The following is a 24,252-nucleotide window of genomic DNA, read 5'->3' as shown; positions in this document are numbered from 1 at the left end:
AGCTGACTTAAAGCGAGGGGGAGGGATATGAAGCCTAGGACCAGAAACCCTGGTCTAGCTGACTGAGGGGGAGGGATATGAAGCCCAGGACCAGAAACCCTGGTCTAGCTGACTTAAAGCGAGGGGGAGGGATATGAAGCCCAGGACCAGAAACCCTGGTCTAGCTGACTGAGGGGGAGGGATATGAAGCCCAGGACCAGAAACCCTGGTCTAGCTGACTTAAAGCGAGGGGGAGGGATATGAAGCCCAGGACCAGAAACCCTGGTCGAGCTGACTTAAAGCGAGGGGGAGGGATATGAAGTGTCCCTCAGACATTTTTCTACAAATCAACTCTTTTCAGTCCTCACACTCCACCCCCTCGTCTCATTCATCATTCAGCGTGGTCTACGACATTCTGTCACTCACTCAGACTAGAGTGGTTTATGAATATGAACACACATTTAGCACACAGTGAAACACATTACCATCCATGACCATCCAATTAATTCCTTCCAAAAATAATTGTCCATTTATTTATATTTTTTCATATACTATAGCTTCTGATGGGATCACTGGAGGAGGATGTAGTGAGATCAAGTAGCAGGAGTCACCAGCCACACAGCCCATCTGTAGAGACTAGTGAAGACACCAGCCACACAGCACATCTGTAGAGACTAGTGAAGACACCAGCCACACAGCCCATCTGTAAAGACTAGTGAAGACACCAGCCACACTGCCCATCTGTAAAGACTAGTGAAGACACCAGCCACACTGCCCATCTGTAGAGACTAGTGAAGACACCAGCCACACTGCCCATCTGTAGAGACTAGTGAAGACACCAGCCACACTGCCCATCTGTAAAGACTAGTGAAGACACCAGCCACACTGCCCATCTGTAGAGACTAGTGAAGACACCAGCCACACTGCCCATCTGTAGAGACTAGTGAAGACACCAGCCACACTGCCCATCTGTAGAGACTAGTGAAGTCACCAGCCACACTGCCCATCTGTAGAGACTAGTGAAGTCACCAGCCACACTGCCCATCTGTAGAGACTAGTGAAGACACCAGCCACACAGCCCATCTGTAGAGACTAGTGAAGACACCAGCCACACTGCCCATCTGTAAAGACTAGTGAAGACACCAGCCACACTGCCCATCTGTAGAGACTAGTGAAGTCACCAGCCACACAGCCCATCTGTGGAGACTAGTGAAGTCACCAGCCACACAGCCCATCTGTAAAGACTAGTGAAGACACCAGCCACACTGCCCATCTGTAGATACTAGTGAAGTCACCAGCCACACTGCCCATCTGTAGAGACTAGTGAAGTCACCAGCCACACAGCCCATCTGTAGAGACTAGTGAAGACACCAGCCACACTGCCCATCTGTAGAGACTAGTGAAGTCACCAGCCACACTGCCCATCTGTAGAGACTAGTGAAGTCACCAGCCACACAACCCATCTGTAAAGACTAGTGAAGACACCAGCCACACTGCACATCTGTAGAAACTAGTGAAGTCACCAGCCACACAGCCCATCTGTAGAGACTAGTGAAGACCAGCCACACTGCCCATCTGTAAAGACTAGTGAAGACACCAGCCACACTGCCCATCTGTAGAGACTAGTGAAGTCACCAGCCACACTGCCCATCTGTAGAGACTAGTGAAGTCACCAGCCACACAGCCCATCTGTAGAGACTAGTGAAGTCACCAGCCACACAGCCCATCTGTGGAGACTAGTGAAGTCACCAGCCACACAGCCCATCTGTAAAGACTAGTGAAGACACCAGCCACACTGCCCATCTGTAGATACTAGTGAAGTCACCAGCCACACTGCCCATCTGTAGAGACTAGTGAAGTCACCAGCCACACAGCCCATCTGTAGAGACTAGTGAAGACACCAGCCACACTGCCCATCTGTAGAGACTAGTGAAGTCACCAGCCACACTGCCCATCTGTAGAGACTAGTGAAGTCACCAGCCACACAGCCCATCTGTAAAGACTAGTGAAGACACCAGCCACACTGCCCATCTGTAGAAACTAGTGAAGTCACCAGCCACACTGCCCATCTGTAAAGACTAGTGAAGACACCAGCCACACTGCCCATCTGTAAAGACTAGTGAAGACACCAGCCACACTGCCCATCTGTAAAGACTAGTGAAGTCACCAGCCACACAGCCCATCTGTAGAGACTAGTGAAGACACCAGCCACACAGCCCATCTGTAGAAACTAGTGAAGTCACCAGCCACACAGCCCATCTGTAGAAACTAGTGAAGTCACCAGCCACACAGCCCATCTGTAGAGACTAGTGAAGACCAGCCACACAGCCCATCTGTAGAGACTAATGAAGACACCAGCCACACAGCCCATCTGTAGAGACTAATGAAGACACCAGCCACACAGCCCATCTGTAGAAACTAGTGAAGACACCAGCCACACAGCCCATCTGTAGAGACTAGTGAAGACCAGCCACACAGCCCATCTGTAGAGACTAATGAAGACACCAGCCACACTGCCCATCTGTAGAGACTAATGAAGACACCAGCCACACTGCCCATCTGTAGGCTAAGAGCCCGCCCCTGCCCACGTGAGACGGAGCACCAGCCACACAGCCCATCTGTAGAGACTAGTGAAGACACCAGCCACACAGCTCATCTGTAGAGACTAGTGAAGACACCAGCCACACAGCCCATCTGTAGAGACTAGTGAAGTCACCAGCCACACAGCCCATCTGTAGAGACTAGTGAAGACACCAGCCACACAGCCCATCTGTAGAACGGAGCCCGCCCCTGCCCACGTGAGACGGAGCACCAGCCACACTGCCCATCTGTAGAGACGGAGCCCGCCCCGCCCTCGAGGCTGGAAGTCCCGCCCCGCCCCGAGGCTGTGGGCGAGGAGAGCAGGGTGGGATGTGAAATATGGTGCAATTTTCTTTTTTAAACAATCAAAATGACCTCCATGGCTCCTTCAGTTATCCCAGCATTCCATAGTGCTGTTGGAGGATATGGTAGTCAGATCAAAAAGCCCCTATGTAGGGAGTGCAGTGGGAGGTATGGCGGGGTGCAGTGGGAGGTATGGCGGGGTGCAGTGGGAGGTATGGCGGGGTGCAGTGGGAGGTATGGCGGGGTGCAGTGGGAGGTATGGCGGGGTGCAGTGGGAGGTATGGCGGGGTGCAGTGGGAGGTATGGCGGAGTGCAGTGGGAGGTATGACGGGGTGCAGTGGGAGGTATGGCGGGGTGCAGTGGGAGGTATGGCGGGGTGCAGTGGGAGGTATGGCGGAGTGCAGTGGGAGGTATGGCGGAGTGCAGTGGGAGGTATGCTGGGGTGCAGTGGGAGGTATGCTGGGGTGCAGTGGGAGGTATGGCGGGGTGCAGTGGGAGGTATGGCGGGGTGCAGTGGGAGGTATGGCGGAGTGCAGTGGGAGGTATGTAGGGAGTGCAGTGGGAGGTATGGTGCAGTGGGAGGTATGGTGGGGTGCAGTGGGAGGTATGGCGGGGTGCAGTGGGAGGTATGGTGCAGTGGGAGGTATGGTGCAGTGGGAGGTATGGTGCAGTGGGAGGTATGGCGGGGTGCAGTGGGAGGTATGGCGGGGTGCAGTGGGAGGTATGGTGCAGAGGGAGGTATGGTGGGGTGCAGTGGGAGGTATGGCGGGGTGCAGTGGGAGGTATGGTGCAGAGGGAGGTATGGTGGGGTGCAGTGGGAGGTATGGCGGGGTGCAGTGGGAGGTATGGCGGGGTGCAGTGGGAGGTATGGTGCAGAGGGAGGTATGGTGGGGTGCAGTGGGAGGTATGGTGGGGTGCAGTGGGAGGTATGGTGCAGAGGGAGATATGGTGGGGTGCAGTGGGAGGTATGGCGGGGTGCAGTGGGAGGTATGGCGGGGTGCAGTGGGAGGTATGGTGCAGTGGGAGGTATGGTGGGGTGCAGTGGGAGGTATGGTGCAGTGGGAGGTATGGCGGGGTGCAGTGGGAGGTATGGCGGGGTGCAGTGGGAGGTATGGTGCAGTGGGAGGTATGGCGGGGTGCAGTGGGAGGTATGGTGCAGTGGGAGGTATGGTGCAGTGGGAGGTATGGCGGGGTGCAGTGGGAGGTATGGTGCAGTGGGAGGTATGGCGGGGTGCAGAGGGAGGTATGGTGCAGAGGGAGATATGGTGGGGTGCAGTGGGAGGTATGGCGGGGTGCAGTGGGAGGTATGGTGCAGTGGGAGGTATGGTGCAGTGGGAGGTATGGTGCAGTGGGAGGTATGGCGGGGTGCAGTGGGAGGTATGGTGCAGTGGGAGGTATGGTGCAGTGGGAGGTATGGCGGGGTGCAGTGGGAGGTATGGTGCAGTGGGAGGTATGGCGGGGTGCAGAGGGAGGTATGGTGCAGAGGGAGATATGGTGGGGTGCAGTGGGAGGTATGGCGGGGTGCAGTGGGAGGTATGGTGCAGTGGGAGGTATGGTGCAGTGGGAGGTATGGTGCAGTGGGAGGTATGGCGGGGTGCAGTGGGAGGTATGGTGCAGTGGGAGGTATGGTGCAGTGGGAGGTATGGCAGGGTGCAGTGGGAGGTATGGCGGGGTGGGGTTAGGGCCAGTAGTGGACCATTCTCTCCAGGCTTTGTTTGTGAAGCTAAGACGTAGGGTGGCCGGCTTCTTTTTCATTTGTCTGTTGATGGAGAGTGTGTGTGTGTGTGTGTGTGTGTGTGTGTGTGTGTGTGTGTGTGTGTGTGTGTGTGTGTGTGTGTGTGTGTGTGTTGTATTCATGGTGGAGATTCCTCACCCTGCTCTTGTCTTCATTGGGTGGCTGGTGTCTGTGTCCACATGCTGCTGAGGAATTTACTGGGGCTTCTTGAAGACACGCTGGGCATGATCAGATGAATGTATTGTCCCAGGGATTAAATGTATTTTAAAAAGTTAAACCAACATTGACTACTAACATAAATAAATGTAAACAGTTTTGTTGATAATTCTGTTCCTGTCCAGTTCATAAAACCAGCAACTCTTGTAGAGTGGTCAAGCCTCTGGTGCAACCAGGGGTTGGGTAAGTTACTTTTTAAATGTAATCCGTTACACTTACTAGTTAGGACTACCTGTCCAAAATTGTCATCAGTAGCGTAGTTTTGTGGATTACCCCAAATTAGTAACGTAACCTCATTACTTTCATGCCGAGCCTTCAACTGTGTGTCTCGAGACATTTCAAAACGCTTTGAGACATGTTTTGAAACATTGCTGTTTTGAAGACGTGTTTTAAGAAGATATTTCTAAAACGTGTATTGAGATAATGTGTCTCAAGCCACCCCCATGCTATTTTGTGCCATGTCTTGAAGACTTGCAATGCTATGGGACGTCTCAAGACACTATTGTTATTTAGGGCTATATATTGGGCTCCCGAGTGGCGCAGCGGTCTAAGGCACTGCTTCTCAGTGCTAGAGGCGTCACGACAGACACCCTGGTTCGATTCCAGGCTGTATCACAACTGGCCGTGATTGGGAGTCCCATAGGGCGGCCCAGCGTCGTCCGGGTTTGGAGGGAGGGGTCATTGTAAATAAGTATTTGTTCCTAACTGACTTGCCTAGTTAAATAAAAATACATTTAGACAGCACCTGACACATTTTATGAATGTCTATATAATTGAATAAGAAGAAATTATTCAAGAAACATAAGAGAAAATAATGAAAACCACTGACAGAGAGACAGAGATTACTCCAGAGAAGGCTGCCTAGAGAGACTCTCTCTGGTTGGACAGCCTCATGTGGCGTCTTCTCAGTGTCAAGGCCACTCTTTTACATTTGAATTCAAAACATTATCACAAAAGGCAAACAAAACATAATTGAAATACATGTGAGGATCACTCTGGCCTGCACTCATATTCCTGTTCATAAAGTTTGGAATTTAGGATTGTTTAACATATTAAATTCACGGAACTTTCTTTAGTTAACTGACAGTTGATACAAGTCTCAAAACAGCCCGGCAAACCTGGAGGATTTACAATCAGATGTTCAACTTGAGGTAAGCAAGCAAAGCATTTGAATGTATACTGAGAAATATAAAAGCAACAATTTCAACAATTTTACTGAGTTACAGTTCATATAAGGAAATCAGGGAATCGAAATAAATTAATTATACCCTAATCTATGGATTTCACATGACTGGGCAGGGGCGAAGCCATGGGTGGGCATTGGTCCAACCACTTGGGAGCCAGGCCCACCCACAGAGGACCCAGGCCCAGCCAATCAGAATGAGTTTTACCCCACAAAAGGGCTTTATTAAAGACAGACATACTCTTCAGTTTCATCAGCTGTACGGGTGGCTAGTCTCAGGCGATTCCGCAGGTAAAAAAGCCGGATGTGGAAGTCCTGGGCTGATGTGGTTACACGTGGTCTGCGGTTGTGAGGCCGGTTGAGAAAAAACTACATTATTAGAGAAATTAACATTAAGTTACCTGGCAACAGTTCTGGTGGTCATTCCTGTAGTCAGCATGCCAATTGCATGCTCCCTCAAAACTTGAGAAATCTCTGGCATTGTGTTGTGAGAAATAGGCTTTTTGTGCGTATGGAACATTTCTGGGATCTTTTATTTCAGCTCATGAAACCAAAGCTTTACATGTTGCGTTTGTACTTGTGTTCAGTTTATAAATGTATGTTACTCCAGAATAATATTTTGTCAATATTAAGAATTATGTTTTGACATCTTGTTTTAGCAATGCCACAATTTATATTGAAGACTCTGTTTAGCTAACAACTGTCATTAGCTTAGCTAAATTAGCAAAAAAAATCTCTAATTCCAGGTTGTTACATTTGCCTATGGAGTCCATGGGAGATCAGAGAGAGAGGAAGGGATCATGTCAAATTTTAACTTCAATGATATCTCAGCCTTATCACCACCTTCAATCTTAAAGGTCATGAACAGTCAAAATAATGTTAAATTAAATTAGATGATATTTGGATGAAACCAGATCAAAGTATGATGACCAAAGTATGAATAATGACTGTTGCCTCTACATTGATAAAGTTTGATCATAAAGTTACTGGTTCCATCTAGAGGTCGACCGATTAATCGGAATGGCCGATTAATTAGGGCCGATTTCAAGTATTCATAACAATCGCTAATCGGCATTTTTGGACACCGATCATGGCCGATTACATTGCATTCCACGAGGAGACTGCGTGGCAGGCTGACTACCTGTTATGCAAGTGAAGCAAGGAGCCAAGGTAAGGTGCTAGCTAGCATTAAACGTATCTTATAAAAAAAACAATCAATTTCACATAATCACTAGTTAACTACACATGGTTGATGATATTACTAGTTTATCTAGCTTGTCCTGTGTTGCATATAATCAATGCGATGCCTGTTAATTTATCATTGAATCACAGCCTACTTCGCCAAACGGATGATTTAACAAGCGCATTCGCGAAAAAAAGCACTGTTGTTGCACCAGTGTACCTAACCATAAACATCAATGCCTTTCTTAAAATCAATACGCATGTATATATTTTTAAACCTGCATATTTAGTTAATATTGCCTGCTAACATGAATTTAATTTTAACTAGAGAAATTGTGTCACTTCTCTTGCGTTCAGTGCAAACAGAGTCAGGGTATATGCAGCAGTTTGGGCCGCCTGGCTCGTTGCGAACTGTGTGAAGACCATTTCTTCCTAACAAAGACCATAATTAATTTGCCAGAATTTTACGTAATTATTACATAACATTGAAGGTTGTGCAATGTAACAGGAATATTTAGACGTAGGGATGCCACCCGTTAGATAAAATACGGAACGGTTCCGTATTTCACTGAAAGAATAAACGTTTTGTTTTCAAAATGATCGTTTCCGGATTTGACCATATTATTAATGACATAAGGCTCGTATTTCTGTGTGTTATTATGTTATAATTAAGTCTATGATTTGATAGAGCAGTCTGACTGAGCGGTGGTAGGCAGCAGCAGGCTCGTAAGCATTCATTCATTGTTTTTTTGCGACCTGGCCAAGATAAAGCAAAGCAGTTCGACAACATACAACAACACAGAGTTACACACGGAGTAAAACAAACATACAGTAAATAATACAGTAGAAAATAAGTCTATATACAATGTGAGCAAATGAGGTGAGATAAGGGAGGTAAAGGCAAAAAGGCCATGGTGGCAAAGTAAATACAATATAGCAAGTAAAACACTGGAATGGTAGATTTGTAGTAGAAGAAAGTGCAAAGTAGAAATAATGGGGTGCAAAGGAGCAAAATAAATAAATACAGTTGGGGAAGAGGTAGTTGTTTGGGCTAAATTATAGATGGGCTATGTACAGGTGCAGTGATCTGTGAGCTGCTCTGACAGCTGGTGCTTAAAGCTAGTGAGGGAGATAAGTGTTTCCAGTTTCAGAGATTTTTGTAGTTCGTTCCAGTCATTGGCAGCAGAGAACTGGAAGGAGAGACGGCCAAAGGAGGAATTGGCTTTGGGGGTGACCAGAGAGATATACCTGCTGGAGCGCGTGCTACAGGTGGGTGCTGCTATGGTGACCAGTGAGCGGAGATAAGGGGGGACTTTACCTAGCAGGGTCTTGTAGATGACCTGGAGCCAGTGGGTTTGGCAACGAGTATGAAGCCAGGGCCAGCCAACGAGAGCGTATAGGTCGCAGTGGTGGGTAGTATATGGGGCTTTGGTGACAAAACGGATGGCACTGTGATAGACTGCATCCAGTTTGTTGAGTAGGGTATTGGAGGCTATTTTGTAAATGACATCGCCGAAGTCGAGGATCGGTAGGATGGTCAGTTTTACGAGGGTATGTTTGGCAGCATGAGTGAAGGATGCTTTGTTGCGAAATAGGAAGCCAATGCTAGATTTAACTTTGGATTGGAGATGTTTGATGTGAGTCTGGAAGGAGAGTTTACAGTCTTACCAGACACCTAGGTATTTGTAGTTGTCCACATATTCTAAGTCAGAGCCGTCCAGAGTAGTGATGCTGGACAGGCGGGCAGCGATCGGTTGAAGAGCATGCATTTAGTTTTACTTGTATTTAAGAGCAGTTGGAGGCCACGGAAGGAGAGTTGTATGGCATTGAAGCTCGTCTGGAGGGTTGTTAACACAGTGTCCAAAGAAGGGCCAGAAGTATACAGAATGGTGTCGTCTGCGTAGAGGTGGATCAGAGACTCACCAGCAGCAAGAGCGACATCATTGATGTATACAGAGAAAAGAGTTGGCCCAAGAATTGAACCCTGTGGCACCCCCATAGAGACTACCAGAGGCCCGGACAACAGACCCTCCGATTTGACACACTGAACTCTATCAGAGAAGTAGTTGGTGAACCAGGCGAGGCAATCATTTGAGAAACCAAGGCTATTGAGTCTGCCGATGAGGATGTGGTGATTGACAGAGTCGAAAGCTTTGGCCAGGTCAATGAATACGGCAGCACAGTATTGTTTTTTATCGATGGCGGTAACAATATCGTTTAGGACCTTGAGCGTGGCTGAGGTGCACCCATGACCAGCTCTGAAACCAGATTGCATAGCGGAGAAGGTGCGGTGGGATTCGAAATCGTCGGTAATCTGTTTGTTGACTTGGCTTTCGAAGACCTTAGAAAGGCAAGGTAGGATAGATATAGGTCTGTAGCAGTTTGGGTCAAGAGTGTCCCCTCCTTTGAAGAGGGGGGATGACAGCAGCTGCTTTCCAATCTTTGGGAATCTCAGACGACACGAAAGAGAGGTTTAACAGGCTAGTAATAGGGGTTGCAACAATTTCGGCAGATCATTTTAGAAAGAAAGGGTCCAGATTGTCTAGCCCGGCTGATTTGTAGGGGTCCAGATTTTGCAGCTCTTTCAGAACATCAGCTGAATGGATTTGAGAAAAGGAGAAATGGGGAAGGCTTGGGCGAGTAGCTGTGGGGGGTGCAGTGCTGTTGACTGCGGTAGAGGTAGCCAGCTGTGCTTCACGCATTGCGCTGTTTATGACTTCAAGCCTATCAACTCCCGAGATCAGGCTGGCAGTACTAAAGTACCTATTAGAACATCCAATAGTCAAAGGTATATGAAATACAAATGGTATAGAGAGAAATAGTCCTATAATAACTACAACCTAAAACTTCTTACCTGGGAATATTAAAGACTCATGTTAAAAGGAACCACCAGCTTTCATATGTTCTGAGCAAGGAACTTAAACGTTAGCTTTTTTACATGGCACATATTGCACTTTTACTTTCTTCTCCAAAACTGTGTTTTTGCATTATTTATACCAAATTGAACATGTTTCATTATTTATTTGAGACTAAATTGATTTTATTGATGTATTATATTAAGTTAAAATAACTGTTCATTCAGTATTGTTGTAATTGTCATTATTACGATTTAATCGGACGATTTTTATTTTTATTTATATATATATATATATATATATATATATATATATTAAATCGATGTCAGCTTTTTTTGGTCCTCCAAGAATCGGTATCATATCGGCGTTGAAAAATCCTAATCGGTCGACCTCTAGTTCCATCCCCCATGTCAAACACTTGGATTCATTATTAAGGGGACATCACCTTAACTTCTATTTTAATACACCAATGGCAACATGACATTCTCCTATCTAATTTAAATAAGTACCGCCTTGTAACCAACATCGGAGAAGGCGTGTTTGCAAAGGGGCATAGTATATATGGCTAGATAGCTACGCTACTTGTGCTAAAATTGTGTCTGGTGTTAGCTAGTTACCAGCTAGCATGGTCTTCAGCCAGCATGGAACAAAAGGGAGGGGAGGAGGGGGGTTCGTTCAAAACTTTCACCCAGTTGTCATGCCAACACATCAGTCAGTGCTGCTGTGAACCTTATCACAAGAGACATACCAAACGGGAGATGTATATAAAAACCAAAAATTGACATCATTGAAACAAATTAAAATGATTTTACTGCAACACTGTTCACTGTATCCAAGTTGCTTGACATAGACATATCAAACAACTGTCGTCAATCTACACACAATACCCCATAATGACAAATACTTTTTTTTTTTAAGTTTTTGCTAATCATGTCCAATCAATTGAATTTACCACAGGTAGACTCCAATCAAGTTGTAGAAACATCTCAAGGATGATCAGTGGAAACAGGACGCACCTGAGCTCAATTTCAAGTGTCATAGCAAGGGTCTGAATACCTGTTTTTTTTTTATTTAATATATTTGCAAAAATGTCTAAAAACCTGTTTTCGCATTGTCATTATGGAGTATTATTGTGTGTGTAGATTTCTGAGGAAATTGTTTTATTTAAATCAAATTTTAGAACAAGGTTGTAACATAACAAAATGTGGAAAAAGTCAAGGGGTCTGAATACTTTCCGAAGTCACTGTAAGCTCCCCACCCACTGAGTCTGCCTTTTCAAACTTCCTGGTAGTTAGTCATGAGATAAAAAGTACTTTGTCAAATGTATCATTTCTATCCCCCAAAAAATATTATGGGTGATATTGGAGTCAATCAAAAGACATGGGAATTAGAATGACTGTTCGGGACCTTTAACATGTCTCAAGACATCAAGTTTCGCTGTTAAAAAAAAAAAAAAAAAAAGAAAGGTAGGGACGTGGATCAGAAAACCAGTCAGTATCTGGTGTGACCACCATTTGCCTCATTCAGCGTGACATCTCCTTCACATAGAGTTGATCAGGCTGTTGATTGTGGCCTGTGGAATGTTCTCCCACTCCTCTTCAATGGATGTGCGAAGTTTCTGGATATTGGAGGGAACTGGAACACGCAGTCGTACATGTCAATCCAGAGCATCCCAAACATGCTCAATGGGTGACATGTCTGCTGAATATGCAGGGCGTGGAAGAACTCGGATGTTTTCAGCTTCTAGGAATTGTGTACAGATCCTTACGACATGGGGCTGTGCATTATCATGCTGAAATATGAGGCGATGCCGGCAGATGAATGGAACGACAATGGGCCTCAGGATCTCGTCACGGTATCTCTGTTTATTCAAATTGCCAAAAATGAAATTGTGTACATTGTCCGTAGCTTATGCATGCCCATACCACAACCCCACCTTCACCATGGGGTTAGCCTTCCTGAGATGTTTTCTGACAGTTTGTGCAGAAATTCTTCGGTTATGAAAACCCACAGTTTCATCAGTTGTCCGGTGGCTGGTCTCAGACGATCCCGCAGGTGAAGAAGCTGGATGTGAAGGTCCTGGGCTGGCGTGGTTACACGTGGTCTGCGCTTGTGCAGGTTGGTTGGATGTACTCCAAAATTCTCTCTAAGAAAAAAGAAGCAAAGAGTAGCTGCTGCCTTGGCAGGAACTACTGGGGATCCTTGATAATGTTGTCAGTCCTGGGGCCCCCCTGGGTGCACAGTGGTAGGACCCCTTCTTTATTGTTTTGATGTTAAATCTGAAGACAAAGTAGAAAAGTAAGTCACTGTGTCTAGAGAGCAAACATACAAAGCTTCATTATAACAGAAATTATACTGAACAAAAATATAACCAAAACATGTAAAGTGTTGGTCCCATGTTTCATGAGCTGAAACAAAAGATCCTAGAAATGTTCCGTATGCACAAAAAGCTTGACTTGCCTAGTTAAATAAAGGTTAAATAAAAAAAATGACAAGCAGGGTTGACTACTGTAATGCTCTGTCTGGTCTACCCAAGAAAGCCATTGGTCAACTGCAAACCCTACAGAATGCTGCAGCACGGGTACTGTCCAAGACCAGATGGAGAGAACACATTACATCGGTTTTAAGGTCTCTGCACTGGGTGCCTGTGAGCTTTAGAATTAATTTTAAGATTCTTCTATTGGTTTTTAAATCCATCCATGAATATGCACCCCAATACATGTCAGACATGCTTTTAAGTTACGTACACACTAGGTCCCTCAGGTCCTCTGGCCTTTTAAGTATCCCAAAGCCTAGAACCAAGAGGCATGGAGAGGCAGCTATTAGTTATTGCGCCCCCCAGCCTCTGGAAGAGCCTGCCAGAGAACCTGAGGGGGGCCGAAACTGTAGCCATGAAGTGCTTTGAAAGGCTGGTCATGGCTCACATCAACACCATCCTCCCGGACACCCTGGACCCACTCCAATTTGCATACCGCCCCAACAGATCCACAGATGACGCAATCTCAATTGCAGTCCACACTGCCCTTTCTCACCTGGACAAAAGGAACACCTATGTGAGAATGCTGTTCATTGACTACAGCTCAGTGTTCAACACCATAGTGCCCATGAAGCTCATCACTAAGCTAAGGACCCTGGGACTAAACACCTCCCACTGCAACTGGATCCTGGTCTTCCTGACGGGCCGCCCCCAGGTGGTAAGAGTAGGCAACAACACGTCTGCCACGCTGACCCTTAACACTGGGGCCCCTCAGGGGTGTGTACTTAGTCCCCTCCTGTATTCCCTGTTCACTGACGACTGTGTGGCCAAAACGACTCCAAAATCATTATTAAGTTTGCTGACGACACAACAGTGGTAGGCCTGATCACCAACAACGATGAGACAGCCTATAGGGAGGAGGTCAGAGACCTGGCAGTGTGGTGCCAGGACAACAACCTCTCCCTCAACGTGCGCAAGACAAAGGAGCTGATCGTGGACTACAGGAAACGGCGGGCTGAATAGGCCCCCCATTAACATCAACGGGGCTGTAGTGGAGCGGGTCGAGAGTTTCAAGTTCCTTGGTGTCCACATCACCAACGAACTATCATGGTCCAAACATACCAAGGCAGTCGTGAAGATGGCACGACAAAACCTTTTCCCCCTCAGGAGACTGAAAAGATTTGGCACGGGTCCCCAGATTCTCAAAAGGTTCTAAAGCTGCACCATCGAGAGCATCCTGACCGGTTGCATCACCGCCTGGTATGGCAAATGCGCAGGCTTCTGACCGTAAGGTACTACAGAGGGTAGTGCGAACGGCCCAGTACATCACTGGGGCCAAGCTTCCAGCCATCCAGGACCAAGATAATAGGAAAGCCCATAAAATTGTCAGAGACTCTAGTCACCCAAGTTATAGACTGTTTTATCTGCTACCGCACGGCAAGTGGTACCTGAGCGCCAAGTCTAGGACCAAAAGACTCCTCAACAGCTTCCACCCACAAGCCATAAGACTGCTGAACAATTCATAAAATCGCCACCGGACAATTTACATTGATGCCCCCCCCTTTTGTACACTACTGCTACTCACTGTTCATTCTCTATGCATAGTCACTTCAACCCCACCTACATATACAAATTACCTCAACTAACCTGTACCCCTGCACACTGACTCAGTACCAGTGCCCCCGTATATAGCCTGGTTATTGTGTTACTTTTTATTTTAGTCTACTTGGTAAATATTTTCTTAACTCTTCTTGAACTGCACTGCTGATTAAGGGCTTGTAAGTAAGCATTTCACGGTAAGGTCTACACTTGTTGTATTCGGCGAATGTTACAAATAAAGTTTGATTTGATCTGTGGACAAATTGAAAAGAAAGCTTAAAACATATTTTTAGCTTTGCTTTTCCTTCGGATGCTTTTGAATTGTTCCGTTTGTGTCATTTAGTATTTTTTTTTTTTTTTTTTTTTTTTGTGAAGTAAATATTTCAGCTTTTATTTTCATAGTTTTTATTTGCAACCTTGTGGTGGGCCGTCACAGTAGAAAGTTACGAACTCTTCAAATAAACATAAACTGATGTAGTGGCACCATCTAGTGGAGAAAAAGAAACGTCGTTGTGCCATTTGCAAACGTTTCAACTACAACCAAGCCCCTGATTGGTCGTATTTGTTGTCTTTAACTATGTGCTCGTCTATGATTGGCTATAGTGATTTTTACCAACTCTGAAAACATTCTTTCCAATTACAAGTTCAAAACGATAATCAAACAAAATACTGTTTGAACTTTGAAAGGTAACAATCGAAATATTACTTTCATATAGACGGTTATTTCAACAACAACAAAAATAGGACACGGTCAAAGTTCCTGAACTGAAAAGTAACATAGGAACTATTTTAGTGGGAGTTGGTTTGTCCTACCCGGATCAGGAAGATGGTTATCCAGGATCCATGGTGTCTTTCCGAGGCAGCAAAATGAGAGGTTTTGGTACATTTATCAGCAGACCACTGCTTTTCCTATTACTTCACTTTATTCTAGTGAAATGCGATATAACAGACGGCAATGCAGAGCACTTAAAGCGGGAGCATTCGCTCATGAAACCGTACCAGGGTAAGTACGCTAACGACTTGTATCTTGTCAATAACGTTAACTGCTAGGAGCCAGTCATACTAATTAACTAGATAGTTGACTAACTAGCCCAATAGGGTGCAACTGCAGCCCGCAATTCGGGGCGTTCCCGCATTCCATTGTTTCCGTCATAACATGCTGACCAGACCGCTCGCGCGCATGTTGATTTTGACCCTATCAGGACACGCAGGTTGAAATATCAAAACTAACTCTGAACCAAACTAAATTAATTTAGGGACAGGTCGAAAAGCATTAAACATATGTTAATTTAGCTAACTAGTTTGCTGTTGCAACAGTTAGGGTGGGGTTAGGGTTTCACCACCCTATACAGGGGAAACTCACCACTCTATACAGGGGAAACTCACCACCCTATACAGGGGAAACTCACCACCCTATACAGGGGAAACTCACCACCCTATACAGGGGAAACTCACCACCCTATACAGGGGAAACTCACCACCCTATACAGGGGAAACTCACCACCCTATACAGGGGAAACTCACCACTCTAACCCCACTCTATACAGGGGAAACTCACCACCCTATACAGGGGAAACTCACCACCCTATACAGGGGAAACTCACCACCCTATACAGGGGAAACTCACCACTCTAACCCCACTCTATACAGGGGAAACTCACCACCCTATACAGGGGAAACTCACCACCCTATACAGGGGAAACTCACCACCCTATACAGGGGAAACTCACCACCCTATACAGGGGAAACTCACCACCCTATACAGGGGAAACTCACCACCCTATACAGGGGAAACTCACCACCCAACACCACCCTATACAGGGGAAACTCACCACCCTATACAGGGGAAACTCACCACTCTATACAAGGGAAACTCACCACCCTATACAGGGGAAACTCACCACCCAACACCACCCTATACAGGGGAAACACACCACCCTATACAGGGGAAACTCACCACCCAACACCACCCTATACAGGGGAAACTCACCACCCTAACTCCACTTAAACACTCTTTATTTGTATGTATTTTATTGGCCCATACACCCCTCTCTTCGAAGGACAAAAATATTTTTTGTTACTTTTATTTTTTTACAGATATTTTGTTACATATATATTATTTCCCATGGGATCTTTACTCACCAAAGAGTTGGAACACCCCTTTTAAAGTCCCACATTAAATTTTATTGATAAACATTTCATTGTTAATTAGTACTTCAACATTATTCAAATGAAATGAACGTTATAAAAGTGTATAGTATAAATTACAGTGATCTGTCATTGAACTTACTGCCTTCTTATCCCTTTCAGCAGCATATTTCTCTTTGTTTGTCTGTGCCCTGGTGGCATTCATACAACGTTGTGCCCACGTCTTGGTTACTCTCCCTACTGAGTTTTTTCCCCCCCCTGCCAAAGCCTGTGCATCTGTTGCTGGTCAAAAATACGATATGTTACCATTAGGATGGGATATCATATGTTACCATTAGGATGGGATAGCATATGTTACCATTAGGATGGGATAGCATATGTTACCATTAGGATGGGATAGCATATGTTACCATTAGGATGGGATAGCATATGTTACCATTAGGATGGGATATCATATGTTACCATTAGGATGGGATATCATATGTTACCATTAGGATGGGATAGCATATGTTACCATTAGGATGGGATATCATATGTTACCATTAGGATGGGATATCATATGTTACCATTAGGATGGGATAGCATATGTTACCATTAGGATGGGATATCATATGTTACCATTAGGATGGGATATCATATGTTACCATTAGGATGGGATATCATATGTTACCATTAGGATGGGATAGCATATGTTACCATTAGGATGGGATAGCATATGTTACCATTAGGATGGGATAGCATATGTTACCATTAGGATGGGATAGCATATGTTACCATTAGGATGGGATAGCATATGTTACCATTAGGATGGGATAGCATATGTTACCATTAGGATGGGATAGCATATGTTACCATTAGGATGGGATAGCATATGTTACCATTAGGATGGGATAGCATATGTTACCATTAGGATGGGATAGCATATGTTACCATTAGGATGGGATAGCATATGTTACCATTAGGATGGGATAGCATATGTTACCATTAGGATGGGATAGCATATGTTACCATTAGGATGGGATAGCATATGTTACCATTAGGATGGGATATCATATGTTACCATTAGGATGGGATATCATATGTTACCATTAGGATGGGATAGCATATGTTACCATTAGGATGGGATATCATATGTTACCATTAGGATGGGATAGCATATGGGGTGGCAGGTAGGCTAGTGGTTAGAGCGTTGGACTAGTAACCGGAAGGTTGCAAGATCGAATCCCCGAACTGACAAGGTAGAAATGTGTCGTTCTGCCCCTGAACAAGGCAGTTAACCCACTGTTTCTAGGTCGTCATTGAAAATAAGAATTTGTTCTTAACTGACTTGCCTAGTTAAATAAAGGTAAAATAACTGTAAAAAATGATTAGGTCCTTGGCCCTTGAGGAGTAACATTAGGCTCCTTAAGAGTACATCTTGGGCCAGGCTTGGGGTAGCCAACTCCACTCAACTCTGTTTAGTCTGCTTATTCATAACTCTTATTTCCATTGCATTACATTGAGCCATTGACCATTACATTGAGCCATTGACCATTCCCCTTGTGAGAGGGGGGAGGGGAATTGCATTTTGTATTTGAAAGATTCTTACTTGTTTATATGAAAGTTAAGTTCCAAAGAGTTCCAAAACTGCTAACGAGGATTAATAATGTTTTTAAACGTTAAAACAGAGCGTTGGGATTGTAGTTCACATGGTGCCAGCTGTCCTCCATACCATCAACTGAGAACCCAAGACTGGGACCGGCTATAAGCCACCTTGGGTTCTCGAGAGCTGGGCTAGGGGTGCCAATGAGTAATTGATGAACAATGGAATTCTTCACATTCTTCTCCCATGTTTCCCTGAAATCCTGCTCGACTCTTCACTAAAATGTTGTACAGGTGTTGGAAGCAGCCCATCCAGTCAGTGGGACTTCTGGGGTAGCACGCTAGTCACCAGCTCGTATGTGCGCCTGACACCTGATGAGAGAAGTAAACAGGGATCCATATGGAACACAGTGGTGAGTAAGGAACTAGCTTCTATGAAATGTATTCTGTTTGGCATTACAGACCGAAAATACAGTCTACTCTCAAATCCATTATAGCTTGATTGGAGAATATCTACATTTTAAACTGATTAGGTCCAATTCATGGTTGAATTGATGATCCAATGTCATTGTGTTTTCTCTGTGCAGCCTGTTTATCTAAAAGACTGGGAGATGCACGTGCAGTACAAGATCCACGGATCGGGGAAGAAAAATCTCCATGGAGACGGCATCGCCATCTGGTACACGAAGGAGAGACTTAATCCAGGTAATGCATCATCTTGCCAAAATAGAATCTTTGTCATCAATCACTTCCTCATTCCAGTACAACGCTTTGGCAATCAAATCAGTAGACTAGTCTATGTGATGTGGTAGCACTGGGTTGCATTTGCCGTAATCACTTTAAGTCTCAGTCATGTGCTCATCATATCTCGCCTCTTTGCCTTCCATTCAGGCCCAGTCTTTGGAAACCAAGATCATTTTGTTGGCCTGGCTTTATTTGTGGATACCTTCCGCAATGATCTCCATGGGATGGATGTAAGTGCAGCGATCTGGCTGGTTGACTTGACGTGATTCTTCCCTTTGCAGGGTCTGTGTTTGGCAGCAATGCTAAGTTCCACGGTCTCGCCCTTTTTATAGACACGTACCATAACGATGAGGCGGCTGACGTGAGTTGATGAAGCTACATTTATCATTATTCTCCTGCGTTTCATGTCAATGTGATGGAAGGATTTTAATGTGATGTATTTTCTTTTGAGTTTCTTTGTTATTTTTTCATATGAAGCTTTTTAGTTGCCTTCTGAGAAGGACCTTTTTGTAACATCATGAACATCACCTTTAATATGCTGCATTCGACTTATTACACATTTTGAATTACATGTACAAATATTTTTGCATCACAGAGTAAGATGGATTGATTGGTAACTGAGTCAGGACTAGGATCAAATAATTGATTCACAATGTCTATCTATATTGAATATTTGTCTGTTTTCTGTTGTTACATCCCTTGTGTTTTACACTAGCGTTCCTTCCCCTACATCTCTGCCATGGTGAGTAATGGTTCTCTGCCCTATGACCATGGGAATGATGGACGTACCTCTGAACTGGGAGGCTGCTCTTCTGAGATCAGGAACAAAGACCATGACACCTACCTGGCCATTCGCTACTCCAAGGGCAGACTCACGGTAGGAATCCCTTTTTAAGATATATAAATTACTATAGTCTAGACATCTTGGACTGGTATCCTAAACGCAGATGAGACTTAACCTAGTCCTGTATTAAACGGCATGCTTAATGGAGATGCTCCTTGGAGCATGCTTTTTGGTCCAGGACTACGCTTCGTCTTTGTCTGGGAACCAGGCCTCTTGTGTTATGAAATGTATGTATATATTTTTTCTTCTTCTATGTTATAGACTATATGTTATGTAATTGACATGATATATTTCTATTCAAATAATGGCAATTGCTGAATTGTGTCATTCTGATCTCTACAGGTGATGATTGACATTGATGATAAGAATGAATGGAAAGCGTGCATTGACATCGGGGGTGTCCGCCTCCCCACGGGGTACTACTTTGGGGCTTCTGCTGCTACAGGAGATCTCTCTGGTAGGTTGGGTCAGGTTGTAGAGACTGATTCTAGCTACAGGGGATCTCTGGTAGGTTGGGTCAGGTTGTAGAGACTGATTCTAGCTACAGGGGATCTCTGGTAGGTTGGGTCAGGTTGTAGAGACTGATTCTAGCTACAGGGGATCTCTGGTAGGTTGGGTCAGGTTGTAGAGACTGATTCTTGCTACAGGGGATCTCTGGTAGGTTGGGTCAGGTTGTAGAGACTGATTCTAGCTACAGGGGATCTCTGGTAGGTTGGGTCAGGTTGTAGAGACTGATTCTTGCTACAGGAGATCTCTCTGGTAGGTTGGGTCAGGTTGTAGAGACTGATTCTAGCTACAGGAGATCTCTGGTAGGTTGGGTCAGGTTGTAGAGACTGATTCTAGCTACAGGATATCTCTGGTAGGTTGGGTCAGGTTGTAGAGACTGATTCTAGCTACAGGGGATCTCTGGTAGGTTGGGTCAGGTTGTAGAGACTGATTCTAGCTACAGGAGATCTCTGGTAGGTTGGGTCAGGTTGTAGAGACTGATTCTAGCTACAGGGGATCTCTGGTAGGTTGGGTCAGGTTGTAGAAACTGATTCTAGCTACAGGGGATCTCTGGTAGGTTGGGTCAGGTTGTAGAGACTGATTCTAGCTACAGGGGATCTCTGGTAGGTTGGGTCAGGTTGTAGAGACTGATTCTAGCTACAGGGGATCTCTGGTAGGTTGGGTCAGGTTGTAGAAACTGATTCTAGCTACAGGAGATCTCTGGTAGGTTGGGTCAGGTTGTAGAGACTGATTCTAGCTACAGGGGATCTCTGGTAGGTTGGGTCAGGTTGTAGAGACTGATTCTAGCTACAGGGGATCTCTGGTAGGTTGGGTCAGGTTGTAGAGACTGATTCTAGCTACAGGGGATCTCTGGTAGGTTGGGTCAGGTTGTAGAGACTGATTCTAGCTACAGGGGATCTCTGGTAGGTTGGGTCAGGTTGTAGAGACTGATTCTAGCTACAGGGGATCTCTGGTAGGTTGGGTCAGGTTGTAGAGACTGATTCTAGCTACAGGAGATCTCTCTGGTAGGTTGGGTCAGGTTGTAGAGACTGATTCTAGCTACAGGGGATCTCTGGTAGGTTGGGTCAGGTTGTAGAGACTGATTCTAGCTACAGGAGATCTCTCTGGTAGGTTGGGTCAGGTTGTAGAGACTGATTCTAGCTACAGGGGATCTCTGGTAGGTTGGGTCAGGTTGTAGAAACTGATTCTAGCTACAGGGGATCTCTGGTAGGTTGGATCAGGTTGTAGAGACTGATTCTAGCTACAGGAGATCTCTCTGGTAGGTTGGGTCAGGTTGTAGAGACTGATTCTAGCTACAGGAGATCTCTCTGGTAGGTTGGGTCAGGTTGTAGAGACTGATTCTAGCTACAGGGGATCTCTGGTAGGTTGGGTCAGGTTGTAGAGACTGACTCTAGCTACAGGGGATCTCTGGTAGGTTGGGTCAGGTTGTAGAGACTGATTCTTGCTACAGGGGATCACTGGTAGGTTGGGTCAGGTTGTAGAGACTGATTCTAGCTACAGGGGATCTCTGGTAGGTTGGGTCAGGTTGTAGAGACTGATTCTAGCTACAGGGGATCTCTGGTAGGTTGGGTCAGGTTGTAGAGACTGATTCTTGCTACAGGGGATCTCTGGTAGGTTGGGTCAGGTTGTAGAGACTGATTCTTGCTACAGGGGATCTCTGGTAGGTTGGGTCAGGTTGTAGAGACTGATTCTTGCTACAGGGGATCTCTGGTAGGTTGGGTCAGGTTGTAGAGACTGATTCTTGCTACAGGGGATCTCTGGTAGGTTGGGTCAGGTTGTAGAAACTGATTCTTGCTACAGGGGATCTCTGGTAGGTTGGGTCAGGTTGTAGAGACTGATTCTAGCTACAGGGGATCTCTGGTAGATTGGGTCAGGTTGTGGAGACTGATTTTTGCTACAGGGGATCTCTGGTAGATTGGGTCAGGGTGGATTAAATAGAAACTGATTCTTGCTACAGTGGATCTGGTAGGTTGGGTCAGGGTGGATTAAATAGAAACTGATTCTTGCTACAGTGGATCTGGTAGGTTGGGTCAGGGTGGATTAAATAGAAACTGATTCTTGCTACAGTGGATCTGGTAGGTTGGGTCAGGGTGGATTAAATAGAAACTGATTCTTGCTACAGTGGATCTGGTAGGTTGGGTCAGGGTGGATTAAATAGAAACTGATTCTTGCTACAGTGGATCTGGTAGGTTGGGTCAGGGTGGATTAAATAGAAACTGATTCTTGCTACAGTGGATCTGGTAGGTTGGGTCAGGGTGGATTAAATAGAAACTGATTCTTGCTACAGTGGATCTGGTAGGTTGGGTCAGGGTGGATTAAATAGAAACTGATTCTTGCTACAGTGGATCTGGTAGGTTGGGTCAGGGTGGATTAAATAGAAACTGATTCTTGCTACAGTGGATCTGGTAGGTTGGGTCAGGGTGGATTAAATAGAAACTGATTCTTGCTACAGTGGATCTGGTAGGTTGGGTCAGGGTGGATTAAATAGAAACTGATTCTTGCTACAGTGGATCTGGTAGGTTGGGTCAGGGTGGATTAAATAGAAACTGATTCTTGCTACAGTGGATCTGGTAGGTTGGGTCAGGGTGGATTAAATAGAAACTGATTCTTTCAAGATGTAGATCACTCCTTTCTTTTTTTTTTTTTTTAGGTCTCGAACACAAATGTAAAAACTGCACGCTGAGAAAGATAATGCCTGACCTTGATTCAATTCTTATTTAAAACATCTTGCTGTGCAGGAGAGTATACACAGATTGAACCAATTACTTGTTTGTCATTTCACAGTCTGGCTTTGTCCATTGTACATTTGAAGTCTATGGTGATTCATGCTAACACAACTCTCATGTTGCAGATAACCATGACATCATCTCTATGAAGATGTATCAACTGATGGTGGAACACACACCTGATGAGGACAGTCTGGACTGGACCAAGATTGAGCCAAGCGTCAGCCTGCTGAAGTCCCCCAAAGGTAGGTAGATTTATTTGATAAAGAAAACCCATTTCTGTTCTAACCAAATAGACAAAGATGGTATTCCATTTGACCACAGTTAGGTATTTGTCATCTTACTGTAGATCATGTACGGTATTGGTAGGTGAGTAGACTTGTTAGATTGAGTTAACCATGATCATTCTTTAATTTTTCTCTTTCACAGACAACATTGATGATCCTACTGGTAACTTCCGAAGCACACCTCTTACTGGCTGGAAGGTCTTCCTGCTTCTGCTATGTGCTCTACTGGGAATTGTAGTTTGTGGTGTTGTAGGGGCTGTAGTCTTTCAGAAGCGCCAGGAAAGAAACAGGAGGTTTTACTGAGAGGAAAAACATATTTCTGTATGTGAGAGGTATTTGTAAAATGAACTGTTGTGAAAAATACAGATTCAGCAACACATCCAAAGTGAATTTTCTAAAGATTGTACAAATGTTTATATCTGCTGAAGCACCGTGATGATTACAGTCACTTATGGTATTGTCCAATGTTTGTGAAATAACCATGACTAATGGTTACTACCAGGTATGAGTGACCTTTTGATGGAGGTAGTTTGTTTTTATTCACCCTTTCACAGTACAGGGGATACTTGTTGATTTGGATCAATCTGTAAAACACTTTGTTAAATAACTTTCAGAGGAGATTTACTTTCACAACATTTTCTGTATAAGTTGATTTATTTTCCCCTCATCTTTTTATACAATTGGGTTCTGAGTGATTGGACTGATTTTACATATGTTTAGGATTTCATTTAGTTTTACATTGACCTCTAACTGCTCTTGACTTTGAATTCAATATGGGTGTTGGGAAGGATTTCGGGCACATTTACATTTGGTAACGCATACTGGAGGCTTTACAAATCTCTCATGGGAGATTGCGTCACATTTTACATTAGATCCACGGGAATTGTGTTTTTAATTATTCTGCATAAAGTGTTTCTTTCCTTTTGAGGTGGCTGCTTTAAACACGGATTATTTGAGTGGAAATATCCCTTTACCGTGATTGAATGACTCAAACTGAACAAGGCCGTTGTTGAGTTATCCTGTAAGACTCAATAAAACTGGTCTCCCCAAATGTCTTCTTCTAATGTGTAGTCCTAATGCTTTCATATCATGTTGTGTGACAGACAGTACACGTTAGCCCTGGACTTTTTCTATTAGCTTAAACTAATTGATATCTAAATTGAAGACCATAGTCAGTTAATTATTTTCATTCGTTTTGTGAGTGTTGGGTTAAGAAATAATACATTCGTAGTGCATAATCATGAAACCGGAAGAACATTACTTAGAACTACCATAACCACAAGTCTAACTCAAGTGTTGATTGGACG

General features: G+C 44.8%; 1 protein-coding gene across 2 annotated transcripts; it reads left to right on the top strand.

Annotated features, from left to right (window-relative positions):
- Positions 1 to 14,747: 14,747 nt before the first annotated feature.
- LOC106604201 (vesicular integral-membrane protein VIP36) lies at positions 14,748 to 24,009 on the top strand. 2 transcript variants are annotated; one of them, XM_014198634.3, is made up of 8 exons: positions 14,748 to 15,111; positions 18,132 to 18,250; positions 18,425 to 18,542; positions 18,863 to 18,942; positions 19,297 to 19,458; positions 19,768 to 19,882; positions 22,784 to 22,903; positions 23,088 to 24,009. In XM_014198634.3, exons 1-8 carry the CDS (start codon positions 14,952 to 14,954, stop codon positions 23,246 to 23,248), a joined length of 1,035 nt encoding a protein of 344 aa, XP_014054109.1. In that variant the 5' UTR covers positions 14,748 to 14,951; the 3' UTR covers positions 23,249 to 24,009. The 2 variants fall into 2 exon arrangements, with proteins under 2 accessions (XP_014054109.1, XP_014054108.1); XM_014198633.3 differs by lacking the exon at positions 18,863 to 18,942 and adding an exon at positions 18,729 to 18,811 and having other exon boundaries at positions 14,750 to 15,111.
- The last annotated feature ends 243 nt before the right edge of the window (positions 24,010 to 24,252 follow it).

The sequence above is a fragment of the Salmo salar genome, chromosome 05 (assembly GCF_965601325.2).
Source record: "Salmo salar chromosome 05, fSalSal1, whole genome shotgun sequence".
Taxonomy (NCBI): Eukaryota; Metazoa; Chordata; class Actinopteri; order Salmoniformes; family Salmonidae; genus Salmo; species Salmo salar.
The sequence above is the reverse complement of the archived record's forward strand: the minus strand, read 5'-3'. Positions and strand labels throughout refer to the sequence as shown.

Coding starts and splice junctions, on each gene's coding strand:
- LOC106604201 (XM_014198633.3), top strand. CDS start 14,952: ATGGTGTCTTTCCGAGGCAGCAAAATGAGAGGTTTTGGTACATTTATC. Junction 15,112..18,131: donor GCTCATGAAACCGTACCAGG/GTAAGTACGCTA, acceptor AATGTTGTACAG/GTGTTGGAAGCAGCCCATCC. Junction 19,459..19,767: donor ACTCCAAGGGCAGACTCACG/GTAGGAATCCCT, acceptor TGATCTCTACAG/GTGATGATTGACATTGATGA.